We start from the raw sequence: 24,710 nt of genomic DNA, 5'->3' as shown, positions 1-24,710 counted from the left end.
ACATAAAAAGTTGGAGAAATTCTTGACCTTTTAATAAGCATGCAATACCTCTGGATGTCACTTATACATTCATCATTTATACATTCGTAACACCAGAAAAGAAGATCCTTTAATTTAAATAGGCCTAAAGTATCTGCTGTTTTTCAGATTATGTATTTGGTTTGGGGAATTCTGGTTACTGGAAAGAACAGCTTTTCTGTCTTGCCCAGCAGGGCTCTGCCCTGACTTCTTGCATTACTCTTTCCTGCCTGTCCTTGTTGACCAGAAGTCACAGTGTTTCATGGAGCAATGTGCATTTCCTTCAACGTGCAAGTTGGTTACTTCTAGGCAGACATAATATTACTTAGAAACAGTCAGCCATGTCTACTTGTTTAGCTACAGATGTCACCCTTGTCTGTAAACTGGGGGAGAGGCAGACTGGACTGGCATATTTCGTAAATAGCAAGTACTAAAAAATACCTCATAAAGTCAAATAATTTCCTGTTTATAACTAGGAATTGTGAATGTAAGTTGCATCTTCTGAGCATTTAAACTTACCTAGTTTTGCTACTCTGGAGCATAAACCAGGAGAAATGTCAGTCAAAACCTTTTCACCAGTGCCTACTGGTGACTATGCTTTCTGATTTGTTTTCAGGGTTTTTTTACTTTTTTTTTTGTTTGTTTGTGGTTTTTTTTGGGTTTTTTGTTTTGTTTTTTTTTTTGTTTTGTTTTTTTTTAAATAAAGTAGGAGACCTCATTTTTATGCACGAAAATAAAGTACTATAGATACCCTACTGTTGTAACTCCAGTCTACAGCTGGCTTTTTACAGATTTTGGAAATATTGCTAGAAGTGTTTTGCTAAGCTTGACTGCATAGCAGGAAACATGGGGATTACCCAAACATAATGTATACAGAACACTGTGCTGCCATCACGCAACCGTGTATACTATGTGTGTCAGTCATTCACTCCAGAAACACAATGAAAGGAGTGGAGAAAGTAGCAACCTAACACTTTCAAAACCCAAATAGCATTATTAGGAGACTTCTGGCTGAAAGTGATGCTTTCGATCTGGACAAACTTACCTGGCATAGTTATGAGACTCCAAATAAGTAAACAGGACTTTGCCTGTAGTTTTTGAATGCCAGTAGCTTTACAAATAGTCAGTTTAAAAGATCATTGCCATGGGCATTGCATAAATAATTTTATATACATAAATACATATGTATATAGATATTATCTATGTGCATGTGTGTACCAATGCATGTTAAATAAAAGCCCTAAGAATATTTTAAAAACCCATAGCTTACTCCAAGACTTATATTCTAGGATAAACTATATTTTTAATTAATCACTTCAGAAATTGAAGCTGTCAGTGACCTTTTAAAATGACTATACATATACAGCACACTGTTAGATTAATATCAATTTTTTTTCCCCCTCCACTGCAAGCAAAGTTTAGACAGTTAGCTTTCATACTGAGAAATTATTATTAAGCTTCAATTTAGCTTCTTAAAAGTTCATAATTAGGTCTTTTGATTGTGATTTTTTTTTGGTCATTAGGTCCAAGTAATCAAGTAACTATGTGCAGAAATTAACCTTTTTATTATACTAGATTATGTATTGTAGTAGTAAAGCTTGCTTGAAGTGCATGAATAAAAAGTGAAATTACAGGAAGAACAATCTAATATAGCAATAATAGGTGCATTCACTGTGCATCTGAGAGGAGGAGGGGGGAAAAAAAGAAGAGTTTTCACTCATTTTGGCCTAAAATCTGTTCAGGTTTCCAGGATTCTGACATCAGAACCCAGATAACACTGGCTAGAACCATAGGGCTTTACAATAAAAGCTAAAATATTGACCATATGATGGCAAAAAGTCTTTATTTTGCGGTTAACTTATTCTCTTCTAGCTACTCTCTGATGAAGTTGGTGGTGCTGTGGAGGATGATCTCCTTCTTCTTGACAAAGATCGTGACCGTTCAGCACTGTAGGCAACGTGCTTATCGTAATTTTGTATCTGAGCCTCGAGGAATTCCCTCTGTTGCTGGCTGATTGTCTGGCTAATCACTCCAGGAAGAGCTTGAATGCTACCAATTAAAGTTTCCAGTTTAGTTTCCAGAGTAACAATTCTCTTCTCAAAATCTTCACTTCTTTCATTTAAGTCAGAAATCATGTCATACATGATGTTTTGAGTCTGAAAGCAGAAGGATGTAAGTAAAGGTTTAGAGAGACCTTACAAGCATTGTAACAAGTAGCACAACTCTACAAGGGTTTGTAAAAGAGGATATGAGTATTATTACAATAGATAGTCTTGTGAAATAATTTTCCCTGTAGATTAAATTACAGTAGACTAAGCTTTCTACTAGATTTCTTGAGCAGAAATGTAATGCCTTTTAGTAGCACTTCAGATGTCAAAGTTGAAATCAATTACAAACCAGACCTTTTGTGGAAATTCAGGTGCTTGGGAGTGCACCAGGTGAAGCTTTTTGAACAGTCAGTGGAAGCCACCAGGGGACTGAAGGCTCCAGTGATGTGCTCCATCCTTAACTGTTCTTGATTCTTAAACACCTTCGTTCTTGAAAGCAGAGCACAAATGTTGTTCACTGGCTTTCTCCCTAAACTGAGCAGGTTTTCTTGGATTGGCAGTAAGAGGAATCCAGTGCATTGTTTTTGAAAAGTAGTGCAAGGAGTAAAAACTCAATTGTATGCTTTTCTACTTCTGCATTTCCAATCTATCTGGCCTCTACAAAACACTGTTTGGATACAGCAAATATATACAGTGTACTTTAAAATGACACAATGGTCAGTAAAAATGTAATCTGAAATGTGTTATTGCATAGGGACTTGGAACTGGTTTAAAAAAATGGCTAAATGTCTGCCTCCTACAGACTGAGACTTCAGATTATTTAAACTAGAGTAAAAACTGGATGTAATTCAGTAGAAAAAATGGTTGAAATTTATGAACCATCCAAAGGAAAGGAAAATTAATTGAATGACTACCTGAAGTGTAAACCACTTCAGTATCAGGTGAGTGTTATAACCCATTTCTCTGCCTCCTGTTTCAGGGTGCTAGCATCATCCTTGAATAGTCTTGTATCCTACACAAAATAGTATCTTAAAAGTCCTTATTAGCTGCCAGAAGCATTAGACTGAACTGTATTTTCACCTGAAGTTGTCAGGTGGTTCTGTAAAGCAAGAGGGGAATGAACACTGAAGAGTTTAATCATTGCTTTGATGCACTTGAAATCGAGGAGGATTTTGAGGTAAATGAAGAGGTGTACAAGAAACCCTTAGGAAGAGCCCATTAATGCTTCTAATGTTGCCTCAAACTAAGCTCACAGTAACTCTTAAATATTAAGATCTAATGAGAAATCCAAAATGCTATCAGCTCAGACCTCTAGCTTCCTAGTTATTATATATTTATGAAAAATTCTAACAACAATAAACAAGCAGTTTGCAACTGAATAGCCTCTTTTACCTCAACTCAAATGGTTTAAAAAAGATTTTAAAAGCCTTATGATATACTGGCAAAGTAGGCAGCTATTATTCATTATAAAAACTTAAATAAATCCAGATCTAAATTTACTTATCTAAAGTTACTGCTGCATAAGACAACAGGAACAGAAAACCAGATCCTCTAATTCCAGTCAAGAGGCTATGTACTATGGTCTGTGATGGCACAGTCACTGTCACCACATGGCGTATCTCCTTACTACACAGCACTACACCACTACGGCCCACTCACAGTTCAGCATTTACCATGACCACTGCAGTCACTTCAGGAGCTCTCAGGATCAGTCTCTTATTGTGAAGTCTTTTTCAAATGTACAAAAAAATAAATAAATATGGCACATTCAAACTTTCGTCAGGATGTTTCTTTCAGTAGGTACTACCACAAAACACACACATATTTTCACTTGCTACAAATAACAACCTTGTTAACAAGATTTGCACATATAATGCACACCATTTTCACTTAAAAGCGCTTCATTTTGAAAGAATGAATGTTGAAACAACAGTAACTGCCTACTAACCTTTGCCAGGTCCACCAAAGTGTTGGCTTGATCATTCAGTTTCCTTTGTTCCATTTTTACACTTCTTAATCTAAAAAGTGGAATTTTAAGTCAGATTTTTTTTTGTATGAGGTCATACTAGGATTTCTAAAGAGCATGCACAAAACTTACAAGAGCAAATAACTGCATGGACAATGCCTTGACTACTTTGTGTAGAGTCATAATCGGTCATGTGCCTGCTACAATGAGAAGCATGCTTCTTCAACACCGCAAAAAAGGAAAGAGCAAGGAAATGTGATGTCCTCAAGAATACCATTTGCCATGGTCAAAGTTGAATTCAAAAAGGAAGATAACAATTTATCCAGACTACATGAAAGAAAGCCAAAACATTCCTCAAAGCCTCAGTATCGTGACAAGTAGATATAGGAAGAAACATAAACCAGAAGTTTTTTGTCATTATTATTGTAGTAATCAAGAATCTTCCCATGCCTACATGACTAGATACAGGTATTAGCCCTGTTCTGTCGGAAATGGATTGGGTTAGCAGTGTTGGAACCTGATGAACATACAGTGATAAGTGAGTTTCTCCTTACTTTAAACAGAACTTCCATCTGACCAGCAGCTAAATGACCAACATGCTTGCCAATACATTTGGTTTTCTTAGATAACTTGTGAATCTTAATATGATTACATTTTAAATTTACATCAGACATTCTTTTTCAAAGCACTATTTAAACTACAGCATTGAAAAACTATGAAAGAAGCAGCAAGGGTATATTTTTTTTCTTTGATGCATACCTATCTACATTATTATTAGATATGCACATTCCTTACAAGATATAAACATGACCTTTCTTATATATTCCCTGATACAAAGCCCATGTTTTCCAGATTAACTGCTAGAGGAGTGGTTTGTAGATCTGATTTTCACAAACAGGCAACTTCTACCATGAATAATTTTTTCAACATCTCATAGTAGACCCATACTCGAGCTTTCAATGACTTTTCTGGCTGTTCTAGAGCAGGAAATAGGGTTTTACAAAACCAAGGTATCAATTTATAAACAATGTGTGACAAGATACCACTTCAGTCTATCAGTATGTCAAGGGCCAACCAAAATAACAATTTAGTTAGCTGTTAAATGGAACTAAGTTCGGCAGCATTTTGTGGAAGGTGGCTTGCTAATGCATTCTCTGCCCATTTCTCAGTGATGGTATTACTTAGAAAGTTAGTTTAAAGAAAGCCTTCTAGAAGGTATTTCAAAATCAGAAAGTTTCTTTCATATCTTTAGTTTACAAGCATTTCCTTTCATATCTAGGCTAACTGCCATGAGGAAGTAAGTTGTGGAGAGTGAAATAGCATTTAAAAATATCTTTAAAATATAAATGGCAATAACTCTGTTAAAGTAGAAATTAATTGACCACATAAAACTGGCATTCCAGCAGCTTGTTACTGGAATGTCATGTGCTCTTCTTCCACTGCAAGCTTCTTTCAGAGCATGACATAAATGCAGACTTTTGGAATGGTGTTTCCAGAGGCTGTGAGCTGGAGTTTTTCTAAAGTGAAAAATATGAAGGAGTCTCCAAGGTACAGAATTATATAATTACAGTCTCAGAACAGAATAATTATTCAAAAGTAATGATTTCACTGGAGAAGGACAACCCCAGTGTTTTGGTGAACATTCTCTCAAATAATCTGTAGAATATGTGTTTTCTGCTTTTCTTAAGATTCAATGACTCATCTGTTTGAACGTCAGTATTTTAATTTTAAAATTCCAGGAAGTCCATTGTTATTGTAGTAGTACCAGTACCAGTTGACACCAACACAATAATTCTTCATGATAACCAACCCAACACCTACCACAGGCTGTAAGAATGTATAGGTATGGCAAGTCTTTAGCTGCAGCAGCCGGATTTAAAGTAAACCAAAAGACTTTAATTGTTTAATTCATTAAAATAAAATTTTGATTTTATGAACTTCACTTATCACAGAAAAAGATCATGATTCTGGATCACGTTTCCATGGCAGCAATCAGACCACTGAAGTTCACAAATAAAAACTCTTATTTTTTTGCATGCAGACAGTGGTAAATTCTTCAAGTTTAGAAAGGAACAGCTTGTACAACTTACTTCCGAGCTCTATTTTCATTTTGTTGAAAAAAAGACAAAACAAAAGAAAACAAAATGTAAAATATACTAAAACAACCAAATGAGCACAGTGGGCTTGATTCAGCAGGTGGAAAGTCCTAGGGAGTTGCTACTTCTTTCGATTAGTAGCTGCCTGAGGAGGAGTCTAACTCACTTGCATTCATGATGACGGAATCTGCAATATCTTCAAGCCTTCCCATTAACTATCATCTGTAGATTTTCTTATTCATACAATACATAACATGCCTTTTAATGATTTTGCCTTCATCTTACGTATCATCTGCATGAGCAGCAGAACACACAGATCAGCATTTTAGAGCTGTGACCATGACTGTTATCATGATCTAGTCTGGTTTCTTTTATGAAATTGGCCCTGAAATGCCACTCCTTTTATTTTTGTCTCCAGTGAAATGGTTGGAAGGTGAAGGAGGGATACCAAACAAAATTTAAGAATCCAGAAAGATGGAAAACTGTAAGTCACTTGAGAAAAGCTCAAAGATGTAAAAGGACGAAAAATTCATTTGCATCCATCTACCCAGCTACAGGAAGAAAGGAAACTGCTAGTGCAATGTTTTCATCTATGGCACATTCTTCAGCATATTGAAAAAATTATCTTTTGTCTGTTTCTTAAATACAAAAGTTCTGGGGCGGTAGTGCAAAGTGGTAAAGGATAGAGACAAATGACTAACACAGCTGTGCAGTGTAGCTGTCACAGCTAGGAAAAAATTACTACTGCCACCTTCTTCACCCCACCCGATTAATTCATTTTTAAGGGAGGTGCAGAACACACTTTATATCCTGCAAAGGTCTTCTGAGTTTGAGTGATATATAAAGCTGGAGATCGAGCCTGCTGTGCTTTTTAGATTATTTTCTGAACATATGTGCTCATACACACACAGACACATACACACATACACACAAAATAAATAGCAAAGTTAAAATGTTAAGGAACAACCTTTGCAATCAAGGATTCAAGTCCAGCAAGGATGCACATGACATGTCATCCTCTCCCCAGAACCCCTGCCACTCCCCTCCACCTCCCAATCCTTTAAGCTAAGACAGATGACCAAACTGGTATATAAAAATATACTTTTTATATTCACATAAAAATGCCACAACTTCTGTTGTCTTTTTATTCCTCAAAGTATTTCCACAATGACACAGTAACATTTAATCCTGCAAATTTGCTAAATATAATACAGTAATCAAGGTTTACAGAATACTTCGTATCTTAAGCTTAGCTACCTACTGCTTTAAAACACTGCTACGAAAGAGAGAAAGAATGATTGTCAGTCTAAATTTACTAATAGGACATGAATTAACCTGGCCTTCCCTTCCTGTCTTTCCTGCAAGATGCTACATAGATGTTCTTTTCGTCATGGATACTTCCTTCACATCTCTTCACTGCTTGGCTCAGACACAGACCTACACTCAAACCATCAGTTTGAAACTAAACTCATCTATTTACCTTTTCCCTATAACTAATGGGAACTATTTTCATAGGCTGTACAAATGGCTGCCTCAGGCTGGATGGGGATAACAAATAGAACAGACAAACAGGTCCTGACCATTCCTCAAAAGAATTCTGGTTCCCGAGGATAAAACTCTGGGGTTTTTTCCTCCCATTTAGTTCAAGAAATAGCAACCATTGTGCAATTCTGCTTGTTTTGATGTGCTTTATGATAAACACATACCGCAAATTTTAGAAAAATACTTATAGTGTGGCAATACCATGGTACAGCTTAATCCTACTACTGGTTTTAAGTCACAGGCTTGTTTTCAGACCCTCAAGTTAGAGAGGAAGAACTCATTTGAGTAATTCCAGAGGTGCTCAAAGGTCTCAACTATTGGCATACACTCCAATTTTCTAGAAGAGATGTCAGGGGTCATAGCTGACATACCAACATTTGATATTATGCACTGAGAATATACAGTGGAAAGAGGCAACTAAATGCTGGTAGACCATTCCATGATACTTAATGAATATTCTTTTCATTAACTACTCTCTTTTATCACATCATTCTGATTTTAAAGTATTAAAACATCTACTACAAAGCAAAATTTTTTGAAAAAATTTTCTTCCGTCTATTGTACTTTGCATCTTACTGCTTGGAAGCAAATGCATAAAAACAAAGGATAGTCTCAGTGGCAAAGAACAAAAAAGTCTTAGATAATTCAAGAAGCACTGGAAACTTCTAAAAAACATTAACGAGTTTATATGGACATAAACTGCCTGCATACCTTTTTATTTTATTGTAAACAGATAATACAGTAAAACCTTGTATTTACTTTACTCTGAAAGAAAATCAACCTCAAGAACAATCTTCTATGAAGGGAAGGGAATGGTGGACGAAGAGAAGGGAGGGGACAGGATGGGACTAAGAGTGACTGAGGGAGAAGGAAACTCATAGAGAGAACACCTTGAGAGGAAAAACAAAGCAAAATAGTACTTACTGATGAATAGCTTGCAAGAATTTGCGTTGATGTTTCCTTACTTTTGCATGGTCTATTTTTTTAACCAGCTTTGTGTTTTTATAAATTAACCATGTTTCCCTGAGTACATTGGCCGCTGCATTTTTCACCTGTTTAATAAAAGAAAAACACCAGGCTGACAAAAGTAGTATTATGTTATGTTTTCACTTTTCTGGTCCTAACTCATCCTAAAGCTTTTAAAATGCTGTCTTAACTATAGGAAGTGGGTACCTCAAGAAACTGCAGCACTGAGGGGAGAAAGCAACAACTGGACTAAGGGGACTGCTGAGCAATTTCCTTTTTATATAGATGTGAAATTGGGATCAAATATTTTTGCATCCAGGAATAATTTTCCCTCTTCAAAGAGTTGGAACTGTTTGTTGTTTATGGCAATACAAATTACAGCGAGGAAATACTCATGCATTATCTGTACGTTAATTAAGTGTATTTAATAGTACGATGACATTTCTCGCTTCTTCTATGGTTAGAACCTCTTAATTCTCTTACCAATTTAACAGTCTTTTAAGCTTCCAGAGCCATTTGAACACTTTTTCCCTTTCCTTTTTTTTGGGGGGGTGGTTAGTTTTTATATTTGCTTCTTTTTTAACATTCTCCAAGAAGATGAAAAAATATGTTGTCAATTAACATGGGCAGAGTTCTATTTAAAAAGTGCTTTGCCTTTTTTTTCAATGAGGCTTTCCATAAAATATTGAAGGTAAGAGTACCTAGAGTTCTCTTTTTAGGTCATACAGAAGTTTCAAGAGTGCTTAAAAACATACAAATAATTTGAATGCAATGTTGATTAATGATGGAATGACTAGGTTACTTACAAATAAAAACTGGCCTGACTATTCACCTTTATTTTCCGTCCCTCCAGCTTTATGTCATGCCAGTAACTGCAGTGTTAGAGCTAAGTCAAGGGCTAAGACATTGCAGGAATGTCATGCAATAGCTCTGCCCAGCAACAGGTCACCCCCAACCTGGCACCTGTAAGTGTTGGAGAACCTTGTCCTGTCTTCAGTGAAAGCACAACCACATAGTGAGGAGGTTTAGAGACCTCCTCACAATCCCTAAGCAGCCCTTGCACTTCCACAAGGTATCGCTGTCTCCAGGCCGTGAGGAAAGCTCCCCATCACCTGCATGATTTGTGACGTGCTGTGCATCTTGGATTTCTTTGCTTGGTTTGCTTTTCATGTGCTGTGAGTTTCATGAGCTTGAAGGTATGAAAGTACCACTTGGATAAAGTATTAGACTAACACTGAGATTTATATGAAGGTGAACAAAATAAACTTCAGAAGGCATAAATAAATAAACACCAGACTCAAAATCTGGCCAATCTCTGCAAGACATTTTGGGCTCAGCTCTCAGATAACCCTAGAAAAGTAACTGTGTTAGGAAGGGACAAATTGTTTTCTGTGGTCTAGTATCAACAAGACCGTAACTGACTGCAATAGGAGTGTTAACCAACAAGCTCAGAAAGCCACTTTGTGTCAGAGACCCTTTATACCTATATAAGAACTGTCTTCCCACGCATCCTTAGTCTTTCCCCACTGTGACTGCTTAGAGGAGATACAGGCTGTTAGTGGTGAGCAGCACAGAAATGAGAGAGCCAGCACAGACAGAGCAGTGTTTTGAGAAACACAGCATGTCGGGATAGGACAGGGCTCTCTGCTGCAGAGCTCCCTGGCAGTGCAGCGCTGCAACGCTGCATGGAGCTGTACCAGGGCAGTCACCCTCCTCCTTGCCGGGAGCAGACCTACTGTCTCCATCTTAGGCATTGACATCCCTCTGAACACATTGGTAAGGAGAAACTCTGCTGAACTCCTGTTGTGATTAAAAGGACCTTTGTCCCCACATTGGCTCTTCTCAATAATGAAGACTAAACAAGTTGAGTGGACTGTACAGCTACTGCTCACTTGTTCCCTCAACACTGACCTGCTACATTTCAGCATTCATTTCTACTTCTTTGTTTGCTGCATTTTCTTTCATTTAAAATATTTCTTTGAATACCAATGATTTCTATTTTTTCAATAACAATCTCTTCTAAAAATAATATAAACAAACATCTTTCAGAACCCTTCAGCACTGTGTGCTGCTAAAAATAAACCATGCGTTGTGTACAAAAAGCAATTGGAAAGACTGCCTCACTCACAAACCCTGAAACGTTGTTTTCTTAAGAAGATCTCTCATAGCTTGAAATTCTTGTTTTTAACTGTTATTTCACCTATTTTAGCTAAAAAATTTGTATTTTCATATGCCACATAGCTTTTGGTTTAATACAGTAGTCTAGTTTCACAGCAGGTAAGTGCTGTGAAACTAGACTATTAACTAATTAACACCAACTACCTTCCAGTTACAAGAACCCTCTATACAATATTGAAATCCTCAAAATTTTTTGACACCTTGCAGTTGCCCTCAATTTAGAGATGAACTTAAGGCATTCAATCTCTAATCTTTCAAAATCACACCCATGATAATGTTCAGCAGGGGTACCGAGCAGGACACTACTTAAAAAGAAATGCAGAAATAAATACACAGTATTCCTTTTCAGTTGTGAATATAAAGTGTGACTTACTCTTTTAGTTAGCTGGGTGTCCATCATGAAATTATGCACATGTTTTTCAGCTTTGGTAAGTTCTAACTTCCTTGCCACCACAGCTACCACCAGTGCAGTGCACCCAGCACCCTGAAAACAATAAAACAAACCCCCAAGATGTTACTACTGCATTTTGCAGAGTTTTTAGAGGAAGTTTCTCCTTTCCTGTAGAAGTATGGCAGGCATCAGGTGATTCATCTCAGGTAAATACAGTCAACATGCTACAGCTATTTAATTTCAGAGTAATATGAAAAGTCAATATTTACAGGTTGGTAAACTGTCAAGGTACCAAAATAATTAGTGAGCAGCATTATTTCAAAGTTCTGCTTTTCCTTTTCTTTCCTGCAGGCGTTAAAAATTTGAACATGTCCCATTTCTAATGCATAAATAAAGGGGGTGATAAAAACAACTTTTTAAACCCAGAATGTTAGTAACAGAGCACCCTGTTCTTAAAAATTTTCTCAAGGTTATAGCAACTGCTAAAGAGAAAATAAGATTAGATTAGTATTTGGCAACACACACACACAAAAGAAAAGTTTCTTAGGATTTTCTGTAGGGCCTAAAAATAATAGCAAAATTAGTATTTACTCACTTTAGTATATTTTCCTGTTGTTTTGAGTCCTTCAGTGATGTTTTCCTATATTATTTCTGCTTATCTTATTACCATATAAAATAGAACACACACACAGGACCATGTCTTCAAACCTTGGGAGAAAATACCAATTTTCTAATTTGTGCTGTGTATATGTCTGCACATGCATGTATATACATGGACACACATGTCCACAACAGGCTAATGCCAGAAGGTTCCTGTCTCTTTCAAATGACAGTGCCTTTATCAGCATCACAAATTTAAACACTATTGTATGGGCCAGGTGAAACGGAAAGGAGGCTAAAATGAGCCAAGTAATAAGAAGCACTGTCAATTATACACATCTAGAGGTATCATTTACTTTACATTATTTATAAATTCTGCTGCCTTAGTATTTTGTTTTTATAAACAAATTTTTACAGGTTCTTTTTAAAAAAAGTATAGCTATCTCATTACATACATGAGGGTGTGTTTAACTTGCAATTCCAATCTAATTCTAATCTGTTTAACATCATTTCAATCTAGTTCTTATTGCACTTGTGTCAGTTACTCTCCAATATAAAGCAATCTCTCATTGTCCATTGAAGCTTAACACATTTTCATTCACAGAGCTTTCTCCTACTCATTCTGTATTTCTCTCATAAATTTATTCTCTCTCTAACCCCCACATCTATAACGGCCTTACCAACTCCAGAAAATCCAGAAGAAATCTCAGAATTTAGCTTTCGAAATACAAAATCCATTAACAAACACATAGAGACTGCAAAATAAATTAACTCATTGGAAACCCCTTTTCACACAATGTCCTTAAAAACCTGAATTTTTTCTCTCTGTGTACTTACTGAGGCACACAATGAATTTTGTGAAAGCCTTTGTTTCTTCATTTCCCTGGTAGATTGCTCCAAGAAATCCATCCAATTCCTTTCAAGCACCTAATTTTCTACAATTAGTTCTCATCTTCCATCCTCAACAGCTCTCAGAATTCCTTCAAATGAGTTGCTCATAACTTTGCTGCATTTCCTGCTTCTCTCCTGTCCTCAATACTAAGCTTTTGCTGTTCTCTATCTCTTTTCTCCAGTCCTGTGATGATGGAAGTTCATGGGAAATTACTTGAAGTTTTGCTCTCACCATGAGTCAAAATGGTGCTAAAAATTCCCTTGCTTCTCCAGACCCCATTAACAGTTAAAAAGGAAGAAGACAGGCCATACTGTCTTAAGCCATGCAGCTTAAGACTAAATACTCCAGGAGTCCACTGAGCCTTCTGAGAAGAGGACTAGACAGGAGACGCGCTAACATGTCCTACCTCCCCAGAAAACAGACAGCACTCTTTAAGTCTTCTTCCTGTCAAGGGAGATGCTAATATGCAGAAGACTTCTCTGTAGGCAAATAAATTAATAAATTATCCCATATAATACCAAGGAAATGAAGATAAAAGCAGACATCTTTTGGTTCAGTATGTCAGGAAAACCAGGGGCCAGATCTTGATATAATGACATAACTGGAGTTCTGCTTGCTAACAGCAAGAAAGCTAGAATGGAAATGAGCTTTTTAATACAGACGCCACTGGCACAAAACACCTGTTTAAGCCAATTTACTGGGGGAGAGAAATACTAGACCATTCTTTCCCAGTTCCCCTCAAAAATACTAGAGGAATGGTGGCAGGCAAAAGAGTTTGGTTTGAGGCAAAATCATTCCAGCCTTTGTGATTAAGTCTCATGCTTTTTCAAAGTGGCACAGCAGCTGTAAGGGCCAAGTGCTGTTAAAACCAGCAGTTTTAAGTCTCACATAAAATATACTGCCTGCAGCATCACAATGCTGTCACTGGCAAGCTGTGACAACCACCTCTATGATGAACATACACTCTTTTAGTATTTCTCCAGAAGTAGGAAGTATTATACTACCTTCCTGTTTACACTTCACAGTACTTTGAAGAAAAAAAATCACTCATAACAGCTTACAACAATGACTAAAATGCCACTTAAACTACATGATGCTAATTAATACTTTATGTTACAGTGATCTGCAGTATTACATGACTCCCCTAAAAAGCTCAACATCCTTAAAAATACTAATAAAGTGAGAATGACTCAAAATTGTAGAAATTAAATAGAGGCAATACAGTTACTTTAAAAAATGGTAGCATTGTATGTATGATACTTGCCACAGTTTTTGAATATGCTGATTGATAGGAAAATCAGTAGGTCAGCTTATATGCTGTTTATTTGTTATATCAATACTATGCAATGCAGCAGCTATTTATATATTAAAATTACTCAATCTAAGTAAAAGCACTAATAATTATTTCAACTGCAGGAGGGGTTTTCTAGAGAATAAAATTCTACAACGTCTTATATTTGATTACTGCATTTTATAACTTTCAACATCATTGTTTTTATCCTGTTTTAAAGTAAATAATTAAGTAAATCATTGCTTCAAGCTCTTGTTCAGGAGAATTATATATAAGATGAAGAAAATGAAAAAGGCAGGAATGTATATATTTTCAAGTATCAAAGCACTAATCAATTCTATTTGGAATTCACACTCCTTAGTCAGCTGCCTGACCATCTCCTGCATTACAGAGTTATTGCAGTGTATTTTGGCTTGGTAAGCAGCCTGACTTTAAGGGCACTTAGGACAGAAATTATTACAACACATGCAGACAGTGTAAGCAAATTGATCAAGCCAAAGTTAAGGTTTGACTACATCGTTCATTTGCTCCACTTAATGGAAACAGGCAATAACAGAATTAACCATCCATTAATTTGATGGTGTTCAAGTATTCTATGATCAAGCATTTGCCGGCAACCACCAGTTTTAAAAGCTGATGTACCTGAATGTTTCTATTTTTCAGAGAGCATGTACTAGCTGAATGAAATTATCTACTAAAGCATGAGAAGATTTAAGAACTGTGATCTAAAACAACAAGGTCAGGACTCTGCTGATGAGCTGAGCAATGCCTATTTCCTGTTTGAAAGGATTGGAAGTTGAAGCACATGAATTTCATCCGGAATGCACAGTATTTCTTGCTTGATATGAAGTGTAGCATATTAGTCTACAGTAAAAGCAAGAAGTCTGGAAATAAACATATCCTCAGTCTTCAACTGAGCAAATCAACAAACTCTGGCCTCCACAGTGGCATGAGATCTCTGATGGTGATGTAGAATTTGCATTTGTGAGCAGTACAACCTTTAGCATAAGGTTCACAACCCTTTACATTGGATAGAACTCGTCTTGATTGTCAATCTGTCTAGCTGTTGTCCCTTATGAAAACACTTTGATTTGACTGCAAACAACTTGAGGACATTCTTTGTATCTTTAATTCTAAATGTGGTGTTCCTGTTAAGGACAAAGAATGATGCCTAAAGTTCAAATGCTCATGCAGGCAAGCAACAGTCTGTGAAAGCCATTCTCCAGTACCTTCTTTGATGCCTAGAATCCAAAATGAGTTTCTGTGATAGAAATGTAAGTAGAAGTCTATATTGGCATTTGTCATAGGTTAGCAAGCATAGTCCCGGAAGGGATGTCCTTGCTAAGGGGTGCTTACAGTTTCCTCTGGGAACTGATAGAACCTATCAGCTGGCCAGTTTGAATATGGACAATTCTCTAAGCCACTTAAAGTTGTGACCGCCTCTGTGATCCACATTTAAGAATAGGCAAACTCCCCCTCCAAGCTCTCTCTCGTTTCCGGTGCTGGGACAGGTGGCTGCGGGCCCTGCTTGGGCCAGGCCGGGCCGGGCCACGGCCATCCTGGAGCCGATGGACCTGTTCCAGCCGTGGAACCCCCCCCACTGCCTTGCTGTGGGCAGCCGGAGCGGCTCGGCTCTCCCCCCTCTCCACTGTGATAAGAAAAATTCAACATTCCAGCTGCAAAGCTGCAAGGCCGAGGTGAGATTAACCCTTTTATTGCTGTGAAGAGCTGAAAACCCTAGGGAAGAGAGAGAGGAGATGCTTAAAGCTGAAATTCTGTTGTGAAGCTATGATATATCAGAGTATCCTGTTGTAATTTCATGAAGATATGGGGGGTGGAGTGTTCAACTCGTAAGCAAAAGCACCTGCACTGAGATAGGCAGATGCTGACGCAGCTGTAATTTCATGAGAAGTTTGGACAGGGAGAGATGGACCAGATGAGGACTTTTGCTCCAAACGGGAAAGGAGAAAACCTCAGTCCCTAGAGATGAACCTGATGAGGACTTTTGCTCCAAACGGGAAAGGAGAAAACCTCAGTCCCTAGAGATGAACCAGATGAGGACTTTGGCTCCAAATGGGAAAGGAGAAAACCTCAGTCCCTAGAGATGCTCCCAGAGATAGTCCTAACGATGAAGATGATGAAGACCCTTTGCCCTCAGGGAAGGAGAAGGGCCTCTGTTCTTGTTTCTGAACGGCTCAACCTTAAAATTGTACCCCAAAAAACTTCAAGAGTGGACCCTTGAAAGCAGTTGTGGGAAAAGCTGCAAGTCGAGGGAAGGGACTCACATGCAAGCAGAGAGACTCCTCTTCCTAAATGGACTGAACAATATTTGGAAGTGGGCGGCTGTCTCGTTGTGATAATGTTTTCATAGCATGAGCAAGAAGAGACTTCTCTTTCTAAATGGACTGAACAAGGTTATTATGGCAGTGGTAAACAGACTGAACATCTCAAGGGTTGTCTTTTTACATTGTCAGTGGGAGAAGGGAGGAAGGTGGGGGGAGGAGGAGAGTTCTGAAGGTGGTATAATTTTTTTTTTTCTTTTTTTCCCTCTTTTAGGTCTGTTAATAAACTGCTTTATATTCTTTCAAGTTTTGTGCCTGCTTTGCATTTCTCCTAATTCTTATCTCACAGCAGATAAACAGTAATGAGTATTTTGGACCAAACCACTACACTAAATTGGTGTTTCCGCCCGGTTACAAACCGAACCCGCGACAGCATTTTACTCATATATACTTAGGCACTTGTTAAACACTAGCAGGATAATAATTTTCTCAGTTACATAAGCCTAAATGATGACTGATACTCCTTAAAAAAATGAATGGAAGGCTGGACTAAATTGAGGGGGGAACAAATAATGTCATCAGGCACTGATGTCAAGCCCATGCTATTTGAAAAGGGAAAGAGAAGAAAGGTGAAATTAATTGTATTTTAAGTTATACTTTAAGCTTAGCAACTGAACAAAATGCTTAAACATGACTTTCAGAAAAAAGCATGATTATTACTTGGTGTTATCTTTCACTTTACCCTCAGGCATCATAAATCGCAACTTTTCCTATCTTCTGCACAGTGTCTCCTCTTGGCACTTAGTCCTGAATTATTGCAAGCCTCCTTTCAACTGGTTCAACAAAGCCAACTATGTCTTAGACACATCAGAGATTGCTGCAATGGTTATTTTCTTTGCCTGTCATTCTTATGATTTTATTTTGCTCTGTGTTGATGTAGTCCCTTCACCATGGCATCGTATACAGAACATTTGCCCTCAGTTGCAATTATTTTATGACTCCTCATGGATTTTAGCTCTTTCAGACAAGATTCTTTGCATCACCTATTTACTTAGTAAAAGCTCTCTAGAAACACATATAAATCTAAAATACAGTTTTCTTTTAAAAGCTTCTCCTTTTTTGTTTAGGATTTTACTTACTACAAAGCCTAGCAAAACTAGTGAAGGTACGTCAGATTCTGGTACGCCAAGACCATTTGTTCTGATCCTACATAATTCTTCCATTCTGTTTGCTCTACGGGAATGGTAAACTGTTCAGTAATTTGGACTATTTATTTCTATTCTCTTTATACAGTACTGGTATCAACAGGATCAGGTGTTAAGAGTCCTGAAGTGCTACAGGAATACAAGTAAGAATAAAGGTTGTAGGTCTGCATTATCCAGCTACAGTGTGCACATCATACTAGACCTGACTTTGCCTTTTCCTCCTTGTCAAAGTTATTCATCAATATACTTACTACATACCAGCTGAGATGCCTTTTGCAGTCCAATCACAATCCTCTGTCCTCCTCACTCATGCAACCCACCCTGAGCTTTCTGCTGATGTCAGCACAACCACCATATCAAAGCTGACTAACTGAAAGTTACTACAGAGAATTTCACATTATGGTAAACCACAGCTGACACAGCCATAGCAGCTGGAGTGAAAAAGCTGGCATATCCCAAAGCACAGAATGAAAATGTGCTTATGGAATCCAGATCAAGACCATGCCTTTACTACCACTCACAAGTGCTGAGACTGAGGGTTCACACTGCTGCAATAGAGTGATTGCAAAACTGCAGGGTTCAGACTTCAAGTAAAGTCTAGCAGGTACTCACATCTAACATTCTCATCAAGGTTCAGTTTTACTGATAGCCAGAGAGGTGTATTCAATTCTTCAATCAGAGTTTATCTAAGGCAAATAAAGCCTTAGCAATGGCTGCATTTTCAGTTAGCATTGAAAGCAGCATTTAGTCAGTAGAGAAACCCTGTTGTCTTCTAAGTACATGCCTCTGGCATTGTCACTTGGTTCTTTTTTTGGTAAGGTTTCAAAACACCTTTACAAGACAACAGTGAATTGAGTCACTCCTGCAACCACCTGAAGGTTATATACATGCCTGGACAGTGCTATCAGTGAGAAGGGAAGCAACACTGCATCAATGCCTCAGCTGAAAGTCTCCTGGCATCTCTGGTTTACTGGACTGGAAGTGAAGTGCAATCTTTAGTGGTGTAGGTGTCACAAAAATGTCCTGCTATACTTGCCTGTAGCTGAAAGAAGGAAGTTGCCACATTTCTTGCTCACTTCCCTTGGGATCCACTGAGGGAGAGAGGAGGTGCGCTTTGCAGACATATGGTTCTGGTGGGAAATTTAGCTCTGCACCAGAAAAGGCACAATATTCCTCCTGCTGCTCTGCATAAAATGAAAATCCTGTAAGAATTTAAACAGGTATTTTGTTCATTTGGCTCTCTCAGAGGTGGACATACCAGGACCACCAGGGAAGGGAAAAAAATTTAAAAAAAAATGTTGCTTGAAGTAAAAAAAAAAACAAAACACCTCTCCAAAACAAGACAGACAGAGGCTAGGGAAATGGTGCTGTATAAATGTGAGTTTGCATTTGTCACTGTTTACTGGGAGAGATGTGTAACCTTGCAAGACTGAAACAAAATAAGATGAGTAATAGGACAACAACTATGCCATCTCAGCCAAAAGGGTGATCCAAAATATCTTTGCATTATTTATACTTTCATGTATTCAGTATTTGCCTGTCTACTACTCTTCATTGGAGTTTGTCTGTACCACATCTAGAACTTTACTGCAACATTTAAACTTCTGATCCATACAAGAGTAGACAAGCAGATTTGTTTAATTCTAATTAGACCATAAGGTTTTTAGCAATGTTGCAAAAATAAAAATTATGAAGACCATTAAATGTTATGTGTAAATGTGAAATTGATTAAATACTGCCACATATAATAATGGGTAGTCATAGGTGAGGGTGAAGTAAACTTTTTGAGTACTGAAAGCTGGGTACTAGGAGAGACATCTGGGACAGCACGGGACATAATGATTTACACCATGAAGACAATATCTCTTCTACAGGGGAATGTATAAATGATTGTAATGTTAACTCAGAGAAGCCCAACAATTGAACATGCCCTGGTGACTGGGGCTCTGGTAAACCTTCAGTGGTCATAACAGCTAAAACACCCCTGGACTGTTTATCCCAATAAGCATAAAAAGCTTTATGCTGACCAAGGGTTGAAGTCCAATTTCATTAAATGAGCAGGCTTAACAGGCTACAAGACTGATGGGAAATATCACTTTAATAATTCAGGGTGAAAGCTACCAGTGTTGCTCTTGTTCATCACCTGTGTTGTAAATACAAAAGTTTCATGACAATATGTGTAAAAGTATACGAAAACTGCTGCACTAAATTTGAAGTTATTGCAGATGAAATTACATTTTCTCAGAACAAAGAAATTTTGTCGCAACAGTCATCATCTCCAGTGATACCTACATAAACAAAGACAGCATGAGACAACTGCTGCTCATTCCAGCCAGGAACTAACTGCCTTTGAATTTGCTGAAAGGCATCCATAACTAGATCTAAGTGAGAAACAGTTCCTGTGCCCTCTGAAACTTCAAGAACGTCTCTGGTCGACTGGTACAAACTAAAGACCTTCTGCAGAATCTTTTTTTCCCTTAATTTTTCTAATTTTGAAAGATGGTGAAACCCTTCAAGAGATGTTGTTTACTCAAATGGAGTAGAGCCTCTGCCATTGTCTCACTTTTCAGATTACTGCCCTCTCAACCACTACTTCAGGGATCATGTTTTGAAGCTTCTCAACTTGATTTTGATAATTTATTTTTCTTTGCTTCAGTTAAAAGTTTCCAACAAGCCATAGTCATAAAATAATCCCAAACTATGTTTTTTTCCTACAAAAGTTTCTATTTTTGCAATTTTTTGTGCTGCAACAACAATAGAGGAGATGACAAGTTTCTCAGCAGCCCAACTTTTAATAGCTGTATCCCTAAGAATTCAGGCATCATTAACTGTCTTCTCCATATAAAATTTCTGCTCAATACATTGTCTGCTTAGGTTGTACTATGCTAGAAGGAACAAACGATCTCTTCTAAATCCTGATGTCACTTGTATTAATTACTGAATTATAAGAACCAACTGAATTAAACTCTAGCATATATCTGAGACATGGACCCAAGATGCTATCAATTCATATGAAAAGCTTTTCATATTTTCTGCACTCTCACGGAAGTAAAAACTGAGCAGTGTTCTAGATTTTTGAAATATCCTCTTATCCACAGATAGCACAGCAGTTAGTGCTCTAACTAGAACTGATCATACCTTTTCAGCTTTTAGAGTGTAACTCAAAATACACTTCTGTGTTTCATAAACCATTATGTTTCTCCAACACACTACACAATTAAACAATGTGAATAAAAGTTTTCAGAAAATCACACAATGTTTTAGACATTATTCTGCACAGTAATTTACAACCTTTTTTGTACATTATCCATGAAGTTATATAAAATAATTTTCATATTTGATTGCTCAAATCTGATGTTTATGTTATTTTTCTCTTTTTCAGGACTCATCCCAGAAGACACGCAGACAATGTTAACTCTGCAGTTAGGATCTATTTGTTTTCTCCCTCTTTTTCTTATGGTCTAGCAACAACTAAATTTCAAAGATTTTGCTACCAAGAAAAAATAAGACAGTTATAAGACAGTAGCAGTAGAAATTGCTACTCCAAGTGCTATGTTCCTCTTTTAGATAGTTTTCTGTATTTATTGGTAAGACCCGGCTGTCTATAATTACCATTTGCACAACATCAAACATCAAACTTTAGCCTTAGATGAAGAGTCCTGTATTCTCACAGCAGAAACACCTCATCCTCATCACTTTTTTAATGATTCATAGGAAAGAAACTGTGATTGTTTAGAACTAAATGCATACTTTCAAAGGACATTAAAACCTTCAGCATGAGAAGATTTAAAATGAGATCTTATTAATTTTTGATTCACAATTTGGAACTAATAAAAACTATCGTCCCTAAAGCCAGATTGTAAGCAATGACTGCATTGTAACTACTCTAATAAGAATTCATCTACATTGAGTGGTCTTCAAATACTGTAGCTAAAAGACGACACTTAAAATTTTTGCAAGAAAAAATGCTAATCTTTCCCACATCTATTGTACAAATTTAAGAAACTTATTTATTTTTTTCTTTCATAGGCCTAACAATCTCTTTGAAGTTCATTTCAACAACAGAAGCAACTAAACTGTAATTTCCACATTAACAAACAAATACTTTGAAACAACATATATTTCATTTAAAGCAAACTTCATCAAGCTATACCCAACCAACTGCATCCTGTGACAGGACAATTGCATTTCATCTATTCCTCTCTATCCTGTTCTGAGAACAGTGACACCAGCCGTATTTTTATCCATCCATCACACTCTTGTAGACCTGCCTAATGTATACAGAGGGCAGAGGATACATTTGCCATCGATTTATAGTCCACCTGGCCCACAGTCTACTACTGCTGCCTAGTGAAGTCTCATTGGAAGAACACTGGTAATTGAGTTGAGGCATCCAGTTCAGTTTCAATTGCTTGTCTCTAAAACATCTCTGCATTGACCCATCTTTGTATCACTCTGTGTCAGTATTTTCAGAAAAGTTTCATATATTTAAGTGCTTTGCAAGATCAAACTGTAAATTGTTCATATTTTTTCACCGCTTGCCTTCTTTGTTCACAGGGTTTTTTGAGGGTTTTTTCCCCCAATTTCTCTAATACATTAAAGAGACTTCTTTGCTATCTTACTCTCAAGAATTCTCAAGGCATTTTTCTTTTTGTTATAATTTGAATATGTGTAAACATTTTCCTATTTTCCAGCAGTGTGCATTTGTAGAATTTAAAAGATGTCACTTGATACCAGTGACTCCAGACAGCAGTAGTTACAACTTCAATAGCCAACACAGCTTGGTGCCACCAGCACACTGCACGAAGTCCACTTCCCAGGCTGGACTACAAGGCAGAGTTCAGCCTGAGCACTCCCATTTCCACTGCACAGAAAGCAATTCCTAAGGCAGAAGTGGCAGGACAGACAGGGCACCCGGGCCCTTCCTTCATAGGGATCAAGACACCAAAGGAGGCTTCCATGGGCACCAGTTCCACAAAGCCAATCTTAACTCTTCAGTGGTCTGTATAACTACTCTGGTATTCACAAGTACTTCTATTTATTCACCCTTCCATCCTGAGTAAATACTCAGTGGTATTTGGTATTGATCACACAATCCAGCAATGTATTTGCTGCTTCAGATGCTAGGGAATTACACTTTACCTCTCAAAATCAAATATACACTTTTATTTTACTACATCCATTCAACCATTACCCTTGTGTATCTTTCAATTAGACCATCAATTGGTCCTACTGAAATAATAATCACTAGGTCTGCTCTTTTAGGATCTATATTTTCCACAACGAACATTAATTAGTTACTGTACAAGTTTCAGAAGAGTAATTGGTTTTAAAGAATGATATTCAAGACCTGTAAGTTTTTTGGTATTGCAGGTTAGGCTAGAAGAGAGTTCATTATTATATTCACTGTGTCATACTCCATAATGCGCAGATCCTTTACAAAAACAAAACAAAACAAAACAAAAAGCAACCCCCCCAAAACCCAGAGTAATTTCAGCATCTGACTTTTCCCCATTGTTCCATTTTTCTTCTCAAAGATGACATAAATGTGAGCAGTGGTGAGGCTTTCACTATTGTTTTATCTATCATAACACAGCAGCTAACTGGCTCATTTTTTTGTTAAAAATGCTTTCTGTCTCTGGAGATGTTTATCCCAAATTCATTACCACGACATCCTGATTGGAGCCTTTGTTCTTCCAAAGCAGCTGCAGAATTTATAATCACTAAAAAAACCCAATTAGAGACATGAAGGTATCATCCACACATTTTACAAGTCTACCAGTTGTGAAAAAGAGATGCCAATGTGTGAAAATGATGTGTATAAATCCATGCTTGAGTTTTTCAAGGAAGCAATGGAAGCGACTCTATATCAGGATTCTGTCCTCATTCTACAATCCCTGCACTGCAAGGTGGCAATAAACACGGATCTCCATCTCTTTCCCTAGTGAATTTATGACCACATTTCATTCTCTCTGGCATCAATACCCAACACAAGAAGAGGAGCAAAGGCAAATACCCCAGAAGACGGCAGATTTGCGCTCACCCAACAGCTTCTAAAAAAGCCTTCTGAGTCATTCCTCTGCTTTTAGCCTGTACCTTCCAACTCCACTCCAAACTCTGTATTTAAGGAGATATGCATTTGCCACCTTTTGCAAAATTTATTGGAAGCCTTTATCAATAAAGGTCAAAGACCTGAAATCTATCAGGTGTTCTTAATTTTTTTTTTTTAAGCATTTGTAAAAAAATCCTTAAACATTACAAAAAAAAGTCCATTTTACTCTCTAGACATAAAATATACACTGATTATAAATTAAGATTTTACCAACATATCTACTCAAAAAGGGCAATGATTTGATAGCATTTGCTTTCAGCCATAATCCCAATATAGCTGTTTTAACACAGGTACATATTGGAACTGCATGACTTATAATCAGTGGCAAAAATTCAGAAGCAAGTATGTATCTTGTTGTTACATACAGTACATATATGACAATCATTCAGCCCTTCTCATTCACAGGGGCATTTACACAGAAGTTGATAGAAATAAGAGTGGCAGAATCCAGAACTTGTCTACATCTAATTTGCTGTAGATCTGTGTAAATTTCCCCAGCATTACAATTGATTGCCTTACTCCCTACCCAACTTTGATCAAATGGTGCAGTACAAAAAAATTAAAACCAGACATGAAATACACTTAATAAATATATACTGAGTATGCATGACCTAACAATTCCTGCAAAAAAAAGAGCAAAAGCTCTTACTGCGCAAATTGCACAACATAACTCCAATTAAAGTAATGGAATGCTATAAATAATAGGTTATTAGACTTGTAAGAAATAGAGTAGAAAACTATGCTCAAACAAAATACTTTCAAGAGTTTAGCCACCATCATGTCTCTTTGTGAATAACTTAATTTTAAGAAACAAAAGTAAGAACTGAAGATCCATTATTAGTACTGGTCCAATTACACATGCTCAAAGATGACTAAGATGGTATGATACCTTAACATTTAATGAAAGACTCTACTGAGATTTCTGAAGCTATGAATTATGTCGGGGTGGAATTTGTTTCTCTGTATTTGCTTACACTGCTACTAAATTTTTGCCTAAAAAACCCAAAAACTCCATTTCATTACCATGAGTGAAGGACTATGGGGATGGTCTGATTAAGCATACACTCTGCAAGCCAGCAGATAAATATTTCTTTATGACTACCAAAAGTTTTGAGATTAATTG

The 24,710-nt window shown here is 37.2% G+C and overlaps 1 protein-coding gene across 4 annotated transcripts in view; it reads right to left on the bottom strand.

Moving 5' to 3' along the window:
- Nucleotides 1-661: 661 nt before the first annotated feature.
- Nucleotides 662-24,710, bottom strand: part of KCNN2 (potassium calcium-activated channel subfamily N member 2) — a 70,274-nt gene continuing 46,225 nt past the window's right edge. For 2 of the 4 annotated variants that reach the window (XM_048291423.1, XM_048291425.1), the window contains 5 exons: nucleotides 11,188-11,298; nucleotides 8,595-8,722; nucleotides 6,123-6,131; nucleotides 4,015-4,084; nucleotides 662-2,174 (listed from right to left, as the gene is read on the bottom strand). In XM_048291423.1, the coding sequence (XP_048147380.1) occupies nucleotides 1,887-2,174; nucleotides 4,015-4,084; nucleotides 6,123-6,131; nucleotides 8,595-8,722; nucleotides 11,188-11,298 (606 nt within the window). In that variant the 3' untranslated portion in view covers nucleotides 662-1,886. The remainder of the gene's footprint in view (nucleotides 2,175-4,014; nucleotides 4,085-6,122; nucleotides 6,132-8,594; nucleotides 8,723-11,187; nucleotides 11,299-24,710) is intronic. The other 2 variants (XM_048291424.1, XM_048291426.1) reach the window with 1 other exon arrangement.

Source organism: Corvus hawaiiensis, chromosome Z (assembly GCF_020740725.1).
Source record: "Corvus hawaiiensis isolate bCorHaw1 chromosome Z, bCorHaw1.pri.cur, whole genome shotgun sequence".
Taxonomy (NCBI): Eukaryota; Metazoa; Chordata; class Aves; order Passeriformes; family Corvidae; genus Corvus; species Corvus hawaiiensis.
This window is presented reverse-complemented; position numbering and strand designations above follow the sequence as displayed.